The sequence below is a fragment of the Hesperophylax consimilis genome, chromosome 23 (genome assembly GCF_061612785.1).
Source record: "Hesperophylax consimilis isolate HC1 chromosome 23, BYU_Hcon_1.0, whole genome shotgun sequence".
In the NCBI taxonomy this organism is placed as follows: domain Eukaryota; kingdom Metazoa; phylum Arthropoda; class Insecta; order Trichoptera; family Limnephilidae; genus Hesperophylax; species Hesperophylax consimilis.
The window spans coordinates 21210031-21233123 of record NC_142858.1 but is presented as its reverse complement, the minus strand read 5'-3'; the positions used below and the strand labels follow the sequence as shown (position 1 = coordinate 21233123).

General features: G+C 35.1%; 1 protein-coding gene across 1 annotated transcript in view; it reads right to left on the bottom strand.

Annotated features, from left to right (window-relative positions):
* Nucleotides 1-3198: 3198 nt before the first annotated feature.
* The window catches only part of LOC149412445 (plasma membrane calcium-transporting ATPase 2-like), a 73809-nt gene continuing 53914 nt past the window's right edge, over nt 3199-23093 (bottom strand). The window contains exon 2 of the mRNA XM_089645796.1: nt 3199-9788. Coding sequence (XP_089501922.1) covers nt 6274-9774 — 3501 coding nt within the window. The 5' untranslated portion in view covers nt 9775-9788 and the 3' untranslated portion in view covers nt 3199-6273. The remainder of the gene's footprint in view (nt 9789-23093) is intronic.

The window sequence follows — 23093 nt, the reverse complement described above, 5'->3', positions numbered from 1 at the left end:
TGGGGATGCCATAGTCTCACTGGCTCCAGACTCCTGTGCGATTCCACATCAAAACAATTAAAAAAGCCATTTCAAGCCTTTTCAATCATGAAATGGGGTCTTACACCAGGGCAATACTGAGAGTATCTTTCACTCTGAAAATCTGATAAATTTGGAATCAACGAACATTTATTTTTGTGTGGGATTAAAATAAATAATTGAAGAAGTATGTAGTTTTATTTTTTTTAATGCCATTAAATTCAGTTTCCATTCATGTAAGATATAAGTACACAGTAATAATTTTCGATATTGGCAGCAATAGGCACTTTTTAATGACATTATTAAGAAATAAAAAAAGTAACGAGGATTACAATATGTAATAAAATACCTACTATAGACATATTTACAAGAATTCACGAGGCGATATCAGAAATCATAACATTGTTATTATTATGTAATGTTTATACTGATTAAAAGTTCCCAGTGTTATTCTCTAACTAATGACAACCATTTAAACATCATATTTAAACATACACGTCCAGAGACTTTTATAGGTTGTCCCGATTATTTTTTTTCTCTCGAATTTCTCTAACATCCACCCCCACTTCTCAGTGATTTTATTTTGAGGAACCGGTTACAAAATACTTCCAAAACCAGACAACCAGTTCCAAAAGTCACCTAAAGAATGTCTTCATACATCAAGACTAAATGAAATTCATGCCATATTGGGCCCTAGTGCAGTGAGATGTGTGGGAGAACGCGAGACAAATTTGAGTGATTTGAATTCCAGCAGATTGTTGAAATCACAGAATATTAATTTGAAGTTTAGAGACACTTTCATAGGCTTTCATTGGTTAGAAAAAAACGCACGGGAGTTTTTAAAATCCTGCGTGATTGCGGTAATAATTCCATTGAAGTCTTAACGCGGCTGACACAAAACACAATCGTTGATATATTATTTCTTTCTTTCTTAATTTTTTTTTGTGTTATCCAACAAAAAATATATCACAAAAGGATTGTTTAAATATTTATATCAAGCTTCTTTTTGGATTTTGCTTTGTGGCGACCAAACATTTCAATCACTTTAACTTCATTATATCAGGAATGAAATGGGTAAACAGAGGAGCGATTGATCTGACAACGGTGCCAAATTATATTTATAAAATAATTTAATATTTTGCAATTAATCTCCGCTAACTTTCTATATTAATGTATGACATCAGTTTCACCCCAGGCGTACTTTAAAAATGCCATCGGAAGGCGAAACAGTTGTCAGGCGTTGTAATAAATACAGTTTACATATAAAAAAAAATCGGTTCTAAATCTGCTCTGTTTGAATTTACAATACATAGTTTGACATTAATAATGACAATAATAATACAAAATCTCTTTCCTGTCTTCAATAATTTAAATGTAGTGATTTCTTCGTGTTTGATAAAACAACAAATTCAGGAAAGTTTTAAAGTGAAAAGCTTCATAATTCATGTTATAATAAAAAAAATACAATATTGAAAACAGAAAAGATTAAAGTTGAATCAAAATTTAAATTATTCAAATTGAATATTTTTTATTGTTTTTTTTTTAAATATTTTTTTAATAGGATGAGGGTTTCTTGATGTGTAGTGGTGGATATATTTCCATCTGTGGATTTCAGTTAATGTGGTCGATTCTCCAAAAAAATAATAAAACCAAACTCAATTTGAAATGAAGTTATTAATAAACCAAAATTCTCTAACCTTATCTTAGCTCCCATTGTTCGAGGGAAATATAACCACCATCGATAAAGCAATACCTACGGTTCCTCAAATATGTATGAATGAATTTACAAATGTATATTTTTGGTTTGTATATCTACTAGTTTGACCGAAGATAAATAGTTTTAGGCAAACGATGTCCCCATAAGACGTCTTTTACATTTTTTTTCTAGTATCATGGTTCATGTTAGTGATAGGCGTAATCGAAATGTTTGAAATATGCATTTCCGAAACATGATAATGAAAGAATGCTGTTTCATATCCAATTTAAACCTTTAAGGAAAAACGAAATCTCCAATTTTAGTAGACGTCTAAAATTGGAGATTTCGTATAAAATTTTGTGGTTTTTGACAAAAACAAATAATTCGATTATTCCCATCGCAAGTTTTATGCTGTGTCACATGAGATAGTTTCCAAGAGCCGAGCCACGATTTATGTGTTTAAATTAATTCGTGGTTCTGCTCGCGGAAATTTTCACCGCAGCATTAAATAATGAACGCTGCATATACATTAGAGATGTGTATTTTTTTATCGCTGCAAACGCATTTAAGAATTTGCACTACTCAGCCAGATATGGATACTTACTCAGCGATTGAAGGAGAGTATTTCATAATGACATTTTATTGGTTTAAATAGTTACGTAGGTATATAGAATATGTAACAACCAAAACAAATCACTAAATACGGCTAACTTTAGTTTAAAGCATTTCCAGAACAAATTCGCATTCTAATACAAACCTTTATTTATATAAGTAGTTGTCAGATCTCCCGCTTACCGCATCAGATGTCTAGTGAGGTGTATACTTAACTTTTTGCCAGATCTCTCGCTTGCCGCATCAGATGTCTGGTGAGGTGTATACTCGACTCTTTGCCAGTGAAACCGCTCTTATTATTTTTCCATTTAAATGGCTTGTTATGACAAATCGTAAATAATTGAAATCTGTGAAATTAATACAAAATCCATCGCCAAAAAACTTATTTATAAATTATAAAAACTTATTTAAAATGTAATCATTAATTCAGTCGCTTTTTTATTAACTTTCGCCAATTTTGACATGTTATGTTCAGGTTCAAGTCACATTCCAAGGAATGTCGCACACGATACGCAACATCAGTTCAACAGATCTGCATCCTAAAAAATATTAAAATTAATTATCCTGTTTTAAAAACAGATGAATTACAGAATTTAATTTAGTTTTTTTTTATGCAATTCTGTTGAACCGGTATCTGTAAAAGCAGTGGTAATCGCCAAAACATACATAAATAGTTGAAATGTAAGTACAAGCTTTGATTGTGAAAATGTGGATCAAGTCCTTGCTTGGAAAAGTATCAGCCTCGCCAAAGATCGGCTCTATACGGTGCACCTGTACAATTGTACAGTACACAGGTAAACTCATTCGGCGAACAAGCCGGGCAAGTGTGGGCTGTTCTAGTGTGTTCTAAAATAAATGTGACGTGTTGGATGTTGTCACGTTGTGAGGATAACTCAATTAAAAAATAGCACAAAAGCGGCAGGCAGCATGGCGGGTTGGGGTGGGGTGTCGGGGGACGCTTAAGAGAGAAAGAAGCCCTCCACCACCACCGGGTGAAGACGAGTGAAGCGGTGAAGCTGCAAGCGAGGACCATTATTTGGTTGTGACCTCACTAGCCCGCATTTCAGCGAACTCAGCTGTTTCACTCTCGGGTACAATTCGTATCAATTAAAACACAGATACGTTTGTTGTGTAAGATTAAGTATTTATTGAAGCAAACATTTGACAAAGTATTAATATTAAGCAATACATTGTTTCGCTAAATACTTGGTAACATCTAGTATGAATAAATAGAAATGTTCTCGTTTAATCAAGCGTATTACAATGTTCGTAGAGTGGATACAGTGGTTACTCGTATCTACGAAGTGTTGGTATAAGTTCATGTGATTGTATTCGACCAGAATCATTTAATCAACTATATTAATAATGTAATCCCACGGGTGATAGATATAATAGGTTATTAATATCTACTAAAAAGGTGTGCATATTCAATATTTTGATATTCGTAAATTGTTAAAATTTAAGGACTTAATCCAATCTATGCTAAATAAAAACTTGACAATACATATTGATCAACAACTACGTTATAGTTCACTGAAACACACAGAATATTAAAAGAGAGCTCATTCTGGCTCTTGTCGAGCGCCTGTATTTATACATGGGTATACTCGAAGTGTCACCGCACAATTGCACTATCGCATCGCATCACATCGCATCATATCGCATCGCACCAACCAACAACTGAGTGCAAACCGCTAGAACACCAGGAGAGGCGGGATGTAACGATTGCCTCCTATATAAACTATCACCCCCAACAATACGATCAGTAAACCAGTAATCACCCGCAAACAAACAAACAAACCTTCTAACCAGACGTTCTATACAGTATCAATATACACATCTCTCCTATACGCTACTGTAATACTACAATAATGTAATCAATATACACACTACTTCCCTCGTTTTACACTCGGTCTAACAATAAGGTAATAATGTAATAATGGTTTACAGCTAAATAAGTATACTTTAGACTTAGAAATTTAGAACTTGCCAGTTTCTCTGTCCACCGCCATTTCACTGGGCCCGTGACAGCGCTCCTCGTAACCAGTATCTACAAATTTGGCTTAGATGCGTCGTACGAGTCGCGAGTCGCGGCGCTTCCCCAGCAAGGTGGATTCATTCTCTAATACATTATTGGCAAACAGCATCTCAATCATAGAATTCTCTATTAGTATATACAAATTTTAAGAAGAGTATAACTGGACTAAAGGACAATAATAATATTATCAAATCTATTCTCTCTACTCATTACTTAACCGATTTGAATGTTAAATATTTTTCGATAACTTGTAAATGTGAATAATAATACTTTAACTACTGTTTATTAGAGAAAAATAATAACGATGTTACGAAGTATGTAAGTTTAATTACCTCCAAAACTCCTACTCACTCCACACTCTAACTAAAATATTTCACATTTAAATAGAATCAAATCACGTTTTTAAATCATCTATAATCTGAATACACAAAGCTATAAAATCAGTGCAGTTGCCCCAGATTCATGTTAGTCATTATAATTCACTAAGCTAATTAGTTAGAGAAACATTTAATAAAATATTCTACAACCAAAAGTGCATAGGAACGGCATCACCGACCGTTCATCGTCACACCAACATCAACAGCAATGTAAACAAGTAACAATAAAATGTGTTGAGAGGTACACGCAATACAAACAGTACGGGAGGGGAGGGGGTAAACAAATAAACACATGTATGTATTGTATTAGTATAAGTTTGTTAGTATTCCGAGAGTCCGGCACTCTGGACGTGCACGCAGTGAACGCCTCGCCCAGCAGCCCAGCATATTCCACTAATTATTAAAGTGTATGATCGATCGCACCCCGCGTGCGCCGCAACCGCCCTCGCCTCGCCTGCCTGCAATCGCCTTCCCATTCGCTTTCGCCTTCGTTTTCGCCTTCGCCTTCACTTTCGCCTTCGCCTTCGCCTCTCGAACCTCGATATCCGCTCCCGGTGGGAACACTGATTTGTCGTATAAAAATACTTAATGATAAAACATTAGAAAAGTGGAATGTTAAGAAGAGTAAATAGGGTTTGTAAGAAATCCGTAAGAAAATAACTTTTAGACATAGGTACAATAAGTGGTCCGAGATACATAGAAAGACCTCTCCGGTGGGAAGAGGGACGAGCTGGGGGAGCTCGTGTACATAGTAAACAAATTATCACATTTAGGGACAGACTGGTGTGGTTTAAAGACATAGAAAAATACACTTTCCGTAAATAGCGTTAACTTCTAACAATGGATTATAAATGTATTAAATAAAATGGACCATAGATTCAGCCTCGTTAATACTGATTGTATACCATTAGCGGTCCGTGAATATTATTGGTCGCGTACTTTGAAGAGTGGGGGAAACCTACCAAAATAATGAGTTCGACACAGTACGCACTGCTGAGTTACAATTACCTACACACACGTACTTCTAATTACGTGACCGCATCTTTGCCTACTTGTACATATTATTTAATATTAATTAATTTCAATGCAATACGAAGAGAAGGTCATTCTTTACCTGGAATTTCTAAATATGGTATGTAATCATTGAATATTGGTAAGTCTTCAATTGGATATGGCTTAAATTTAATATTTTTGAAATTGAATTATTTTATCTTGTTTGAAAAAGTTCTTTGGTTGTTGTATTATGTACAATATATATAAATATATTATAAGATGTTCAATTTACATGCTGAACATTCCGTGGTTTTTCCACCTTCAACATCGGTTTATTGACATCATTACAAATTCTTGAATACCCATTACTCGACCACGACGCAACGTATCGCTTGAGGATTTCATATAGTTTACGTAATATTACATGTTTTATAGGTATACGTATTTTGTCTAACAGTCAGTGTTTCTTTATATAACTATGATGTGTCTCAATTTAGCACACGTAATTAACACGCACACAAAGTTAGTATGAAAGTGATTTAGATCCTTGTTTCGTGCATAGGCTTAATCATGAAGCTGGTCCCGTGTGGGCTGGTGTGGAGGCGGTTAGAAGAAGTGCCGGCTCCCGAGAGGTTGGGGGAGTGCTGCTGGTTATTGGACTTGTTCAGGGTATGCGTGTCGTCCTCCAGGTAGGGCCCCTGATGGCTGCGGGAGCTACGCAGACTGTTGAGACTGTGCACAGAGCGCAAGTCCTCCAGCGTGGACTTGAAAGCGCGGATGACGCGCAGCTGGGTCTGCAGGCGGGTCAGACCGCGGATCCACAGGATGCGGCCGGCTGGGGTGCTCTCGGGTTCGGCGCTGTAGCTGTCATCCCCGTTGGCATCGTCATCTTCGCTCGACTGCCCGTGGCCCCACATCATATTTTTGGGGATCTTGTGTGTGGGAATACAAGTCACAATCTGTCCCCAGACTAATGTTCCGACCCCGAAAAACAGGCACCACATCCACTGTTCTAGGGTTAACGATTTGGTAGCGAACGCGACGCGTCCGTATTGTATGATGAGAACTTGGGAAATGCAAGTAAGCACCCAAATAGAGTAGAAAATGGGATTAGTGAGAATCCCCTTGAAAATATTTCTCTGTCCGTGAATCTTTCTAGCGTTTAATTCATTAAATAGGGTCATCATTACGAAAGTGTTGAAAATGATCGTGAAGTGTTGGGTTGGGGGAGATCCAAAATCTGCTCCACGCCCAGATTCAATATCGAACAGTCGCTCACCAACAAAGAGCAGGGTAAATATTACCACCAGCTGGTAGAGAGCTTGGCCAAGGATATTCTTCATCATTGTGCGGGAGATCAATGGCTTAGTTCGGCCATAGGGTTTGCGCAATAGTAAATCAGGTGTTGGCATTTCTGTTGCAAGTGCTAAAGAGGCCAAAGTATCCATAATCAGATTGACCCACAGCATCTGCACAGCTTTCAGAGGGCTATCTTGAACTGCACATGCTCCAACAAAGGCTACAACCACAGCAACTACGTTTACAGTTAGTTGGAACTGAAGGAATTTCGCAATACTGTCGTAGACATTTCTTCCCCACATCACAGCCTTTACAATGCTGCTGAAGTTATCATCAGTCAGAATAATATCAGAAGCTTCTTTAGCGACGTCCGTTCCAGCAATTCCCATCGCAAACCCGACATCGGCTTTCTTTAGAGCAGGTCCATCATTGGTTCCATCTCCTGTAACTGCGACCACCTCGCGGTTGGATGAAAGGTTACTGTCAATAATTCCTTTAACGAGGGTGTACTTGTCAGCAGGAGAAGACCTGGCCAGTACACGCAGTCGTGGCCAAACTTTGTCCAATAAGTGTTGTTGAATATTTCCTTGATGGTCTCTGATACGCTTGTTGAATTCTTTTCCATCCATAATCAAGAAATCATCTGTCGGAGTAATTATACCACACTTGACGGCGATTGACCGAGCGGTATTGACGTTGTCACCTGTCACCATGCGGACAGTTATACCAGCACTCTGGCATTGTCGAATAGCTTCTGGAACTTCATCTCTCACGGGATCTTCAATGCCAACCACACAGAGGCACGTCAGATTTTGAACAGTGTACTCTTCATCTTCCCAGTTTGGTTCACAGTCAATATGCACTTGGTTGATCTCAGCTTTTTGCGGAACAAAGTCGCGATATGCAATGGAAATTGTTCGCAATCCATCACTTGCCATTGGCTCGATAACTTGTCTCAGCAGTCGGTCTTGCATATCAGATGTGAGAGCTTCAAGCTTTCCATTATGACCGTAAATAAAGGCACATTTCTTCAAGACGATCTCAGATGCACCTTTACAATATAATCGAAAACCGCCGTTTTTCCGAGGAACAACTGTGCTCATTGATTTTCTCATCGAGTTAAAAGTATATACTCTCGTGAAAGACTCCTCTGGAATGGCATCCCTGATAGCCTGATAATTTCTTCCCAAAGCTTTGACAAAACCGAGTAGAGCACATTCAGTTTTGTTTCCAACCTGCATTGGGAGCTCAGTTGGGTCCTTGGGTTCTATAATCTTTGATGTATAAGCAGAGTTGATACAGATACCTTCGACAAGCATGTTTCCAACTATCGGTGGCAGGTCTGCATACAAAGGATTTTTCTTCCTTAGTTTTTCACAAATAAAGGATTCGACTACTGTCATTCTATTAGTTGTCAATGTTCCGGTTTTATCTGAGCAGATGGCTGTTGCGTTTCCCATTGTTTCACAGGCGTCCAGATGACGGACTAGGTTATTATCTTTCATCATCTTCTTGACAGAGTATGCAAGCGACAAAGTGACGGCAAGTGGCAAGCCCTCGGGGACAGCCACGACGAGCACTGTTACGCCAATAATAAAGTGCTGAACAAAATAGTTGATATAGAAATTTTTCCATTGTTTTTGCTCGATTACAAATGTTTTAATACAAAATTGTATTCCGAGCATTATCACAGTAAGCACAGCAATAGTGGATCCCGCATATCCGATCTGAATTGCTAGCTTCGTTAATTTTCCTTGCAGGACAGATTTTTCTTTTTTGTTGGATGTGTCAGGAGCTATGTCATTGTTAATAATCGGCTCTTCTTCACAGGTTGTTGTAACATGACTGGTACTAGCACCATCATCGATTGAAGTACTCTTCTTCGATCTCTTCTGATCTTTTTTCTTCTTCTTTTCCATGTCTTCGTGCGTCACAGCAGCACCCAGGAGAGTAAAGATAATACCAGCCTGGGAATTGACTCCTACCGCAGTGACGAGCATCTTGCCACTTCCCTCCATGACGTGAGTGCCAGAGAGCAGCATCGGATCAACATGTTCACCTTTCTTAACGTGGTCAGATTCACCGGTGAGAGATGACTCGTCGACTTTTAGATCGTTACTTTGAATCAATATTCCATCTGCTGGTAGTAAGTCTCCGTATTTAACTTGGCAAATATCTCCGACAAGGATATCCGTTATGGGCAGTTGGTTTAGTTCTCCGTGCCGGATCACCGCAAATTTGTGTTCGCCCTCGATTCTGCTCTGCAACCCTCTAAACTGCCGCTCTTTAGTGTAGTCATTACACGCTGTTACTATGACCACCACGATCACTGACACAAGGATGGCAGCTCCTTCGATCCAACCGTGATGCGCTTCTTCTTCATCCAAAGGCAAGTTTTCGTCTGCCGGCTGATAGAAAGCCAGCCCTAGTGATATGAGGGACGCCACTTCGAGGATGATGAGGGTGATATCTTGGAGAGCCTCCCAAACCAGCTGCAGGAAGGTTTTGGGCGGCTTAGGCGGAATGGTATTTGAGCCGAAGGTCTCGCGGCGGTGCTCCAGATCCGTGTCGGAGCCGGCCAGCCCCAGCGTGGAGGAGGTGTAGAGTTTGAGGCACAACTCCTGCACGCCGCCCAGCGAGCGCAGGCGCGCCAGTCCCTCCAGCCCGCGGTGCTCCATCAGGTCTCTCAGTTGACGCAGCGAGACGCCGTACTGCGTGGGACGCCCATCTATTGTCGCCATGATTTTTCTTCAATCTACGATAAATATAAAAATAACATTCCTATGATTAAATTTAAAATATGTAATTTAAAATACGAATGGGCAGCAGTGGAGTTCCGTGACCTTTTTCCATTCCTTCAAAACATATATATATATATTTTTTTTTTTGAGTTTCTGAAATAGTAAAGTTAGATCAAAAAAGGTCACGGCCCGCCACTGTTGAACAGATATAGGAAATGTTGCAAAGCAATTCATGAAGAAAAAATAGCATTCATCCATTACATATTACGTATGAGCTGCGAATGGGTAGCAATAAAATAAATTACACTATTTAGGCAGCCACATAAACATTATCAAAGTTTATCAAAGGAATGTTTGATACTGTTTACGTAATTCTATGAAAGTTCTACGAACACACGTTATTGATCTGCCTCCAATACTAATTAAATATGCACGTTTTAGGTATTTGGGACGAAAAATAATAATTAATTATTAAATTAAAATTGTTTTGTTCTCTATATTACATCAACATTTTATTTAAGACACTTTACTAGGATCATCATCTTTAATTTGAACTGTATACTTTATATATAAAGATATATTTATAAAGATTTTTGTCAATTAACGTATCTTACTAAATACCACGAACTCATGAACGGACCAGATCCTGCACAAAACAGGCTACTTACTCAATATGGAAAGAAACTCACTGATAGGACTACTAACGCGACACTGCCACCTCAGTAGACACATACATTTGTTGGGAATGAAAAACACTAATAGATGCGGAAAATATGAAGAGAATTAAGAGACTCCAATTCACCTTTGCTGCCAATGTCCTGCTCTATTGGGAACGGGGCTCAGAAACCTGAGAAGACACATTGCAGAACCAGAAGGCATAGTCATATATCCAATAACAACTCCGGTGAACTTTATAAAAGGGACCGGGTTACTGTTAACCACTCATTTAGGCCAAGTTTGCAAAAACTTTTTGAGCTATTGCATGCCATAACGTTCCAGATTTATACAACCTAACAATATGGTTTTAACGGTGAAATCTAGGTGGATTCATTGACTTTAAACCGCAGTAAGCAGTTTAATATTTTTATTAATATTTTGAGGAATGGTGTTAATTATATACTACGGTAAATGTATATATATATATCACCAATCGCTCGGGTGGTTAAAGGAGTGAGGTAAAATGGTATAGCCTAAGTGCTCCCTGGAAATATACGTAAACCGTATCCACTCTATCATAAAAATAAAAAATGCCATCAAAGAGATATTATTTCCACTCTAAATTCTAATCTCGACTTGTGTAAAATAATAATAACATTTTTTTAAATCCCCATTCTCCTGCATTTACAATTAATTTTTAATATACGATAATTTTTTAAAGAATATGCAAGAATAAACATTTTAAAATAACCATTGCACAAAAAGTATTCGAAGCCGGACCAAGGACATAGTAAATGGTATTATGTTTACTTTGCGAATCTACCACCCATAACGGTACCAAACACTAAGTCAAGGTTATATTATAATCAAGGAGAAATAAGGAAAAAATCTCATACAATGTTTTAAATTGTGAAGTAATTACATGAAAAATTTATTATTTAATTACATAAAATAATGTTGTTGAAGTAATGGTCAATGGATAATGAACCAACTTTTCAGAGGTGTTAGTTACTTACTGGCGCAAACCCGTGAAATATCGCACGATATTAAAATGTAGATTAAAAAGTGAGCTGCTCGGGTGTAGTCCATGTTAACTCACATTTTTGCAATAATCGTTTTTTTCGGGTAAACGGAGTTTTTTAATGTCTTCTCGTGTGATAACACTGATTTAACGAACGATTTGAGATGTTTAATCTATGGCATTCAACATACTATTTCAATAAAGAATGGTAAGTGATGCAAGTTGGCGAATGGCCAACACATGCCATGTTCTGTGTCATTACAATTAATGGATGAAGTGACTGCAAATATTGTAAATTCTGTGGATTCTTTTGACAATGATGACAGTGTAGCAGGCCTCACGTTTTCTGCCGAAAACAATAACCCAAACTCTTAAAGAAGTGAAGATACAACCAAGATAAGATTTTATCTTGTTAAGTAAAAACACTTAACATGCTTTACCTGTTTCGTGTAAAGCATGTTAAGTGTTTTTATTTAACATGTTTTACACGTTACAGCTTTAATTGATTTTCAAAAGACTTTTAATATGGATAATATAAATGTGGATAATTTATTTAATTTAATAATTTTAATATAAATGTGGATACAATTGTATCCACACGCACATGACACTGTTTACCTGAAAATGTTATTATTTCAGTCATATTGTTATCAATCGATTACATCTTCTGTGATTCACGAGGATCCAGATGATTAACCGTGGATGAATAATTATATCGTTTTTGAAACATTAATTTCACTTCCAACATACTACCGTATATTTTGCACCTATTAAATTTGGAACATTATAAAAAAATTATATACCATAAATTGGTTCGTGTATTCATGTAAAGCATGGTAACCAACTTTTTTTCCATTTCTCAATTATTTTTTTTTTCAAATCATATTACTGCAAGAACATTATTTTGTATTGCCATAAAACAAAATAAAAAAACGACTCTTAATTTTTCACGAATCAAATTATTTTTATGCATCAAACAGTCAAAATGCTCACAACTTGTTTTTGTCAGTTAACATGGTCTACACCCGAGCAGCTCAAATATTAAGAAAAAACAAATATCGTCTATTTTTTTATACAATAAGTAAGCATGTATTTTTTGTTGAAAAATTAGAGAGATGTTCAGAAATTAAACCTTTGAATGAATACCGTTAACTTGAAAAATCATGAACAGAAACGGGTTCGACTTGATTTCAAATATAGAATTATTAATTAATAAAATTAACTAACTAACTTTATCGCTTGTCTAAAAAGGTTCCATTTTTTAAATTACATTAAATACAAAGCGATTTGAGTTCATTGAACGTGAATAAATTCAGGCAGGAATATATTATATTTCACGCACCGACAACCTAAAATAGTATATTCGACTTGATTTTTGATACGGAATTAATAACAAATTTACAAAATTGTTACTGAAGTTATTATCCTTGGTATGGAATCATCGTCAGCGAACAACAGGCAACTTTCTTTCAGATTTGTTTCTTTCAATTCTTTCACACAATCATTGACCATGTACCAATAAATTGAAAAATTACTATTGAGGAATACAAAAATTAGTTGGCGCTATAAATATGTTTCCGGTTTTAGGAAGTCGAAGTATAAAGTGAACCATCAACAAGCAACTTGCATCTCATTATTCTTGAAAATTAAAAATTGGCCGGTGTTCTAACGACCAGGCGTCCTACTAAAACTATACAGTTGATTTTAAGCTCGGCTAGGTTGGAAGCACTTACGAGTTGTTTCTCGATAAAGTTCCCCACTTCAATTAGCTTGAGCAATCAGTGAGGATACTAATTTTAAATAGCATTTGTTTTTCTGGATTTTTCACGAAATTATGGTTCACTAACCATTGATACTTTTAAAATTTTAGATTGATTATCAGTTAATAACATCGTCATTCGTCATCGCTCGATGAATCTAATAGTCCATACTGATAGAATTAGGCAATTTAGATAAATATCGGTGAGATGGAAGTATGAAATTATTTATGCAAGCTGACGTAAACGTCAAGTTTGACATGTGACTGCTAGCGCCTCAACATCTAAAGAAGGAACTATTCTTCCTCTTATCAAGGATTGAGAGGTAAATTTAGCCGGCTTAAATTTAAGCGAGGAATCTCGTACATAGCGAGTAAACGAACTGACAGATATACCGGGCCTCAGAGGTAAACAATTGTGAACTTCTGTTTCAATGTGGCAGATTTGATTTATTTACTTGTGGTGACCAGAACTTAATAACCAGGTACATAACCTTCCCCTTTCCCATCTCCTTCCCACTCTCTCCGGAGCTTTATAACACTCGCCGTAATCCCACTTGCTTCGAGCAGTTGGGACTCTTATGCGGTATAGTCAGTTTTGATAAATTCAATGAAGACGTCATAAAAATTAACAATACTTAACGCTCGTGTATCTAAATATAAGATTCGCCAGATTGAAAGCCATGTTTCAAAATGAAATGACTGAAAACATCTGTTGCTAGTATTAAGCACTAATAAAGTATCTTTACTGCTGGGAAAATAATTTATGGAGTCCGAAATCACTCCTCGCCCGCAACGCGGAATGCTAGCGGCCGCAGCAGGCGCGTGCCATACACTCTCCGCGGCTTGGTGTTTTCCTTGGCACTTTCCGAGGTGCTCCCGGGGCGTTCCATATCAGTCTGTGGAAAAGTGCCTTCTTCGCATACGCTGGAGCATTAATGTTTCACAGGACGGCCTCATACATTATGCGGGACTTGCGGAAATTGGATGATCGGAGGCTTGAACTCCATAAGAGTAATCATTAATTTATCAGACTCGGTCTGTTTGAAGCGGGCGGCTCAATCTTGCGCGAAAGGCTAGGGTTTTAAGGTTGACATGTGGGTAGCTTTTAAGCTTTTAAATTTGTGTATGTATATATTTAATGGATATTTTAGTAATCGACACTTTTCGAGGGTAATAAGAACATTCGGAAGGCGCGTGGAATACGAAGCGGGCTTAATATCTAGGTATCCTATAATATTTTTTCAAAAGATATTTTGAACAACCCCTTTCTACGCGAGAAAGATGATAAAAATTTACAGTTTTTTTTCATACAAACTCCACAGAGAAGGACCTGGAGGAGAGGGGGGATCAGAAATAGAAAAATATCAGAAATACGCCTGAATTCGATGTTTTCCACGTTAATATAGTTTTATGTATTATTATTATTTAACACAATTAAGAAGTTTCTCAACAGGATGTACATGTTCAATTACAATGTAAATATGTATACATTATTTTTTTTTCCGACTTCCCCACAAAATCTTCTCCACAGGAAAAACTAAACCCTTCCACACACTTCTCCACAAATGATCATCTAGTCAATCTACACTATGCAAGTGCATTATATAAGCATAATAAATACAAAACAATACAAGTATAATACGTCAACCCACCAGAGATCAAATGGGAAAATAATTCACCGACTATTTTTATTATTGGTATATAAATTAGTATTAAAAATTAATAAAAAAATAGTAATTATTCAAAATAATAATTAAGTAACGAGTGTCGACTAGTAATATGGTGTAAGTTTGTTATTGGAATGTAAGTCGGTAAGGGTTCATGTAAAATAAAATAATGTGTATGATTTTTACTTGGGTCTATGTAAAGGAAATAATGATCCTTTGCCTTGAAGCCATTATTTCAAATATTAAAAACTCGTTATGACGATGCGTTAAGATATCCTGACATGTATGCGATATTTTCAAAAAAAAACTGCTGCTGGTTAATATTGATTATAGGTAAAGGCACTGACTAGCATTCTACACATTTTTTACCGTAATTCTACCATATCTTTAAGGACGGGTTGTTTCAGAGAATTTGAACAATTCTTCAAATTTCAGTGTTAATTTTTAAGTTTGTAATGAGTTTTTGACGAAGGAAGGGTGCTTCCGAAACCGGTAGAGTGTAATTAAAATTAAAGTGGTCTAAAACAAATTAATATTTTTTTATTGTTGATTTTCAAGTTCTGTGAAAGTTCTATTCAGGTTTTGTAATAATTTCACCTCTGTCAAGTAACTGGCCTATAATGATATAATAACAGAACTAGAATATGACTTTCACGGAACCCGAAAATGATCGTTGAAATTTGACGAATTTTTCAAATTCTATGGAAAACCCCATCCTAAGATTCATTTTTAGCATTTACAAAACATCGAACTAATCAGATTGGCAACAAAACGCATAACACAGAGTTATAATTGACAATTGATGATGAAAAAATTGAAAAATTAAATAAAATTAAGTACCTGGATATAATACTCGATTCAAAACTCACTTTCACAGCAAATTTTGAATATTTGCTAAAGAAGGTATCAAAAAAAGTCAAAAATGGAAATACTACAGAGCTCATTTATAAAACTATAGTTGCTCCACATTTAGGTTATTGCACTACTATGTTATATTTGGCCAATGAAGAAAATTTGAACAAACTAGATGATATACAGAATAGAGCTATGAGATGTATACTGGGAAAAGGCAAATAGGCAAAGAATTAATCAAATGAGAGAGCAGCTAAATTGGATTCCAATAAAAAAGAGACTGTTATTTAATGTGTTAATTTTTGTGCATAAAGTCATGAACAACCAAATCTCAAAATATTTTAAGTATGAAACTGTTTTTAACAGAGATGTTCATAATTACGAAACCAGAAATGTAAATAGAATTAGATTGCCATATATGAAGAAATCAAAATCACAGAACTGCCTATTGTACCAAGAACTAAACTTCCTCAATAAATAATAAAAAATAAAATAAAGATGCTGGACTGTTCTGAATTTAACACTATATCTAATACCAAGATACCAAATGGCAGAACTAATATTTTAGCACAGCAAGCATAACAAGAGGAATAATGCCATTTAATGAAATTTCTAAAACAGTAGAAAAATTTATTTGCTCTTTATAATATTAAGAATGTTAAAATAATAAATCTTGTTCTGTAAATGGGTTAGTTAATCTACCATTAAAAAATAATATAATAATTACGAAGAAATACGTAACCAACAAGAGCATGCACCATACTAGCTGGAGCTGGATCGGCAGGAACGCCATATAAGACGAATCCAACATTCTATTTCAAAGTGTTGAAAACTTCACGAGAGATCGGATCAGGTTACATCAGGGAAATACAAAAATACAATGCGCGTCTCCGATACAAGCAATTCCCAGTCATCATTACTAAAACCCTTCTATACACAAATATAGTCTGATAAACGGTACCATTTTATAAACCTAACTGTGCATGGATCATGACAAGGGCATACTCATGGGAATTTCAACCCTTCAATACTTATACATATATCACTTTTGTACAGTTTGCAATGTTTTCTGTGTATTTGAAAAGTGTTATATACATCATGTTTTTTTCATTTTCGGTAAAAACAAATTTTGTTTTAGAAACTAGATTAAATTATCTTTCGGGTGTATGCTTTTAAAAAACATTACTATTTCTAAATAAATAAAAAATTAATATCAAACTTCAAAAATGTTGTCAAAAACACTAACCACATTTTTACTTAAATTTTTACTCCAATCATAGAAAAACACACGAAAACAGGTTCGTTTTGTTTGGAGAATTTGTAAGAAAACTGTACCTACACTTTCATCTCGATCATGTAATAAAAAATTATAAATAATTTTAAAAGTTAAAACGATTGTTACGATAGCGGCTCGAAATATTAATTATTCGTTTTGGATAGTTTTAGTATTTTATTAATGGATTCCAGTATAATATTGAGGCAAACTGGAAAGAATTCTTATATTTCTTTTTAATCTCAAAAAATTAAGTATTTCCGCATTATAGAAAAAAAGAAAAAAATATTTTTATAAAATATGGACGCCTTGTCATATATGACCCTAAAACGCTGAAGGGGTTTTGACTTATCATAGTCTAAGCAGTTCTGTCAGATGCTGTGCTACATTGGGATTACGAAAATTGCATTGTTCTAAAAAGAAAAGTTTCACTGTGGATTGAGATTTATAAAAATACATGCGGTAAATAATTTCTGTTTTTATTTTTTATTTATTAAAGACGATATAAGCGATTCATAAACGAAAATTTTAAACAGAAAAATATACGGTCGCATCTAGGACTCGAACCCAGGACCTTCGCCTTGCCTACTGAGCTAATGAAACCCTATCTCTTTGGGTCATATTTAACTGTATCATACTTCGAATTAGAACTTCTAAAATTATCTTCTTTTTCTCACCGCACATTTTTTATTAGCTATCTTTTTGTGCGGTGAGAAAATTAAGATAATGTTGTTAGTTCTAATTCGAAGTATGATACAGTTAAATATAACCGAAAGAGATAGGATCCCATTAGCTCAGTAGGCAAGCATGGCTAAAGGAATGTCCTCAAAAACCTCAAAGGGATTGTAAAGGTGTTAGGTATTATCAGCGCTCTGGCTCCTTGACGTCTTGGCAAGTCGGCGTCGGCAAGGGACATTCTTAATAATACAATCACCAAAAGAAGACACTTTTACAGTACCTACCTAATAATATCTGATTCTACATTAACTAGAATCAAAGTATTTACATAAGGTAAGTTTCGGATTTTAATTGTTCAACCTTTAACCCCTTTGTCGCCGCCGTCGTATTAAGCTCCGCAGAATAAATAAATAACCGACACCAAATCAGTTTTTACTAAGCGTAAATAATAAACTTCATTTTGGTTCACGTTATAAACCATTGTGTTTACTAGTAATTAGTTTAGCATTTTGTTTGGGGTAGAAATATAAATAATAGTATGTTACGTGAGAGAATGTCACGGTTATATTCGTAACTATGCATGTACATAATATAACGTATAAGCTTTAAAAGATGCAGTCACGTGAGGTAACCGCAAGCGAAGTGTACGCGGCGATATTTGCGACAACTTCGTTCATGCTTCACCTACACTTATTCCTCAATTTTGTAGTGCTTAAGGTCGCATCGAATACGTTCGTGTGTACTTTGAGCCCTTTACAGAAAATACATACAATATTGTTTATTGTGGTTTTCTTATTTGTTTCGACTCTTTTACCGTTGGTTGCTATTGTGTTACCAATTGCGTCAAAACGGTGTAGCCCATGACAATTCTTAGTAAAATAGTGTTAGTTTTAATTCATTCAATCAATCTCTTACAGATTACCATTTATCTATTTTTTTTAAAGTTGAATTTAATTTTTTTTATGTAATGAGGTGAGTGCGCGCACACACTGAACTGCATACGCATATTCCCTTGGGGAAAGTGTGCGGGGGTAAGCATGTGTATTTTAGTGGGTGCGCACACTTACCTCATTACATAAACATTTTTAAACATATACATATTTCATCTCATATTCAATTCTGAAGTGTAATATTCCGCGAAATTGTAAAGATGACATTTTGCGCCCCAGAGCAGATTGGAAGCAGAGTGCGAACATTTACACAGCGGCATGCGTGTGCTTACCCCGCCTACCGGTCAAGGGTACGCAATCTACATGCATGTGAAATTTTAGTTCTACTTTTTGACTTACGAACCGTTTGAGATTTTTTAGTTCGTTTGAGATACCTTAATAATCAATAATTTTAGTAAAAACCAAGTTACCCCAAGTGACTCTACAAATTAACTGTTGGATTACTGGATTACTGGCTTTGCACATTTACCATTACATACTGAGTGTGCAACGTGCACCGATTCAAGTCTTCCGAACGCAACCTATTCTTTAAACAATAAAAACGAATAATAAGTTTATCATTTGTACATTATTTTTCATAACAAGCACATCGTTCTCTTATCTTTATCTAACTATATCTTTGAAGGTATATTATGTAGTGAGAAAGGTGTGGGATCGTTAATATTGACCCACGTATTGCAAAAATATTTATTATTTAAATTATAATCATTGTATGAATATATTAAATATGTGTAGATCGATTAGTTACAGTGACAACTAAACACTGCCATTGGGAATTTAATTAAATTGCAACAAAACTTCAAAACTTCTCGCCTGTAAAATACGAAACATCGGTAACACCTAAATCTCGTGTTTAAATTAATAGAGGTAGTTTTTCCTAGCTATTTGTACAATGCATAACTCTAAACACGCTTCGTTTACGAGTTAACGATGCTTTAGCACTAGCGTTGTCCAAAACGACAAAACATTATATTTATAATATATCGTAATTTTGCTTGCCAAATGTTTATTATTTGCACAACAGTGTTTTTTTTTTCACAAGTGCCGCAGGTAGATAAAAAATTCTTGTAGTTTTAAAGCTGTTCGACAAGTAAATTGTTTGCTTTCATTGGTTTCGACTTGTCACGTTGTAGAGTCCAAATAATAATGTGATTTCGGGATCTGAGTGCGAGAAAGTTCAAAATATATTGTAAAAAATATGTCGAGTAATTATATTTTATGGCTTCCTATATAAATTTTTGTTTGTCGATTTTTAAGATCAAATGGTTGTTATTTGTTTTCACCTGAAACTTTTGTACTGAGTTCTCAATTGTGACTTTTAATTAAGTGGGCTTATGAATATCCCTACAAAGGAGTTGTTGTTTATTGTTTTGTAATAATACCAACCATGATTTTATTGCAATATTTCTGAAATAATCGTGTTTCGATTTTTACCTCCAAGGGCAATTTTTAGTCATCATTTTAACCCTTAGGACCCAACCAACTACAATAGCAGTTCAGACTGCATCGTAACTTCCTTTAGGCGCACTGCAATGTGCAGTGTGTAGAGATGGGTTTTACAAGTTTTTAACGCATTTCGATACTGCCAACGAAAATCCGTAAGTAAAACGTTGACATTGTAGATGCGTATGCACTATTTCAAATGTAATTTTCAATATATTATATTTGGCTTTGAGATATTTACAAAATATTTAATGCAAAATTATTGTTGTCATTAAACATTATTTTTCGGGATAAGTTGTTAAGTTTGTAACATGGAGATATGCAATTTTGAAAGTGGGAAGCGTTTATAGATTAAGCTTTACATAAAATATAGCATTTCATTGGAGTATAACCATACAGATATAACTCCTAGAGTTTACACTTCACTGGCACAATGATTTCAATTCAGTTAGTTTAGTACTTGACCGATGTGCCAAGAAAAAACTAATAAATATAAATTTATTGAAAAGTCCCGACCGCTTCAAGGAAACGTTTCCACTCCCGAGGAAGCTGTGTTACCTCCATAGTGTTTTTTTAGGTTTTTATCTTACGATTGCATAATTTCCTTGGTGCGTGCAAATCTTGTTGTTGACAGATCTTCAAACAGTTAGTTGGTTGCTTTCTCAGCACCTTGAGACTTATAGTAGCATTGTAATTTGTCTGAAAATCCTTTTTACACGGGTTGAATCTGGTCCATCTCAATTGTCAAGTCTCGATTGGAGATTTTTTGATAGGGGTGATCCCTTTGTTAATTTCCTGGCCTTCTTGGCTTTACCAGTTATATAACATTAAAAATTATTCATTTAATGAATGTGAGGAACATAAATAAGTGAAATGGAAGTATTAGAGAATGGGATGGTACTATAAAAATTATGGTCATGGTAAAAAGTATTATCATGGTATGATAAAAAAAACGCAACTGCTTCCGATGGTACAAAAATAAATAATAAAAACCATTACAACTAAACCATACATATAGGCATCTCCTGTCTTCATGTCACCTGTTCCTGTTCTTCATTTAAATTTATTTATTTATTTTTATTTAAGTACATAAAACAGGCATGGTGCCCAAAAATTTACATACATGGATGTTTAAATACATAATAATAACAAAATGATAATAACGAAAATAGTAACAAAAGGAAAATGTAAGTAATATTAATATTAATCTATTATAATAATATGTAAGCTAAATATGCAAGTAAATAACAAATAAGAATGGTAAAAAGGTAAATACAAATATGTTCATAAACGATTTGTTATTGTCACACCTGTACTGGTGAGACACTGATTAGGTAGGTACAATGTTGCTTTTCTTTAAATAAAGGGCTTCATCACAATATCAGCTTAATATGATTAAAGGTAATACATTTTTTTTTGAAGTGTTTAAATTGGTCATTAAAAATGTCTATTTCATTATTAGAGCCATGTATAATGATATAATTTCTTAATGTTCGCGGTACAGGGGAAAAATATCCTGTATTTGTGTGGTAGGCTTTAATATAGAAAATGTCTTTCATCCTCCTTGTTGATTTTCTTGATTGTATATTGATGTTAATTTGGGATAAAATGTTTGGTGTATCAACTGATGCATGTATAATTTTGTGTAGGAGCAGTACGTCAGAAAGTTTACGTCTGACCGTCAGTGAGTGTAGTTTATAGTGCAAAATTCGGTCATTATATGTTCCAAATTGACCAGATAAACCTTCACGATAAGCAATTACACGGGTTAGTTTCCTTTGTATGGATTCAATCCTATAATTATGAATCTCATAATTGGGAGACCAAATTGTTGATGCGTATTCGAGAATACTTTGCACAATCGATTTATATAATGTTAAAGTTAATTCTGTACTTTTAAAACAATTCGTGATTCTTAGTGTTAATCCTAATACTTGTGATGCACTTTTTCAAATTGTATCAACATGTTTATTGAAGCTAAGTGACGAGTTAAATGTCACGCCTAAGTCTTTGATTGAAGTTGTGTTTTGTAAAGGGATATTGTTAATGTGATATGTGTTTGAGAATTTATTAATGTTCTTTGTGAATGAAATTACGGCAAATTTGTTTTCATTAAAATATATTTCATTTAGTGTGCACCATTCATGAAGTGATGATAAGTCTTTTTGCAAATCGGTGCAATCTTCTAATGATGTAATTTTTTTGTACAACTTAAGGTCATCGGCAAATAGGAGATATTTTGAAGTTTTTTTTCTTAAAAATTATGTCGGTGATAAAGATTAAAAACAACAAAGGTCCAAGATGCGAGCCCTGCGGAATTCCCGACGTTTATTTACTTAACTTCACTTTATTTTGGTAATATTTATATTTTTTGTAATACCTGCATCAACTGTAAAGCGCCTCTGAGGTGATAACTCACAAAAGCGGCGCTATAAAAATTGTCCAATATTATTATTATTATTATTAACGTTCTAAATTATGCTTATTTAGCAAATAATAGTAAGTACTCGTAGTTAAATATTCTTTTTAAACAGGTAGTTTTAAAGCATGACAAAAGACGGCCTTCGTGTATTGAGAAGAACGTTTTTTTTAGTTACGAAGGTTTCAAGTTCAATGTCAAAAATATTTTCCTATATTCATTTGTACATGTTCGCGCTACGGCCTTGATTGATACCACATACAAATATACTAACTGTTTCAGAAAAAAACAAGGTTGCAAGTTCAAGTTACTGTCCTATGTTTTTTTTTTTTTTTTTTTTTTATATATTTACTCCACACAGGAGGCCCTGAAGAAAATAATTTCCCTCAGGGCCTATGTCATCTTTGGGGATGCTGTGTGGAGGGTCTTTTTGTGGAGAGGAAGGAGTGAACATGGGTCTTGAAGAGTCCCATGTTGTAGGAGGGAGGAAACACAGAGGCCGGCAGTTCGTTCCACAGCCGAGCTGTTGAACTTAAGAACGAATCGTAGAAGCGACCCGTTCTCATGTGACAAGTGTCAACTGTGTACAAATGTTGGGCG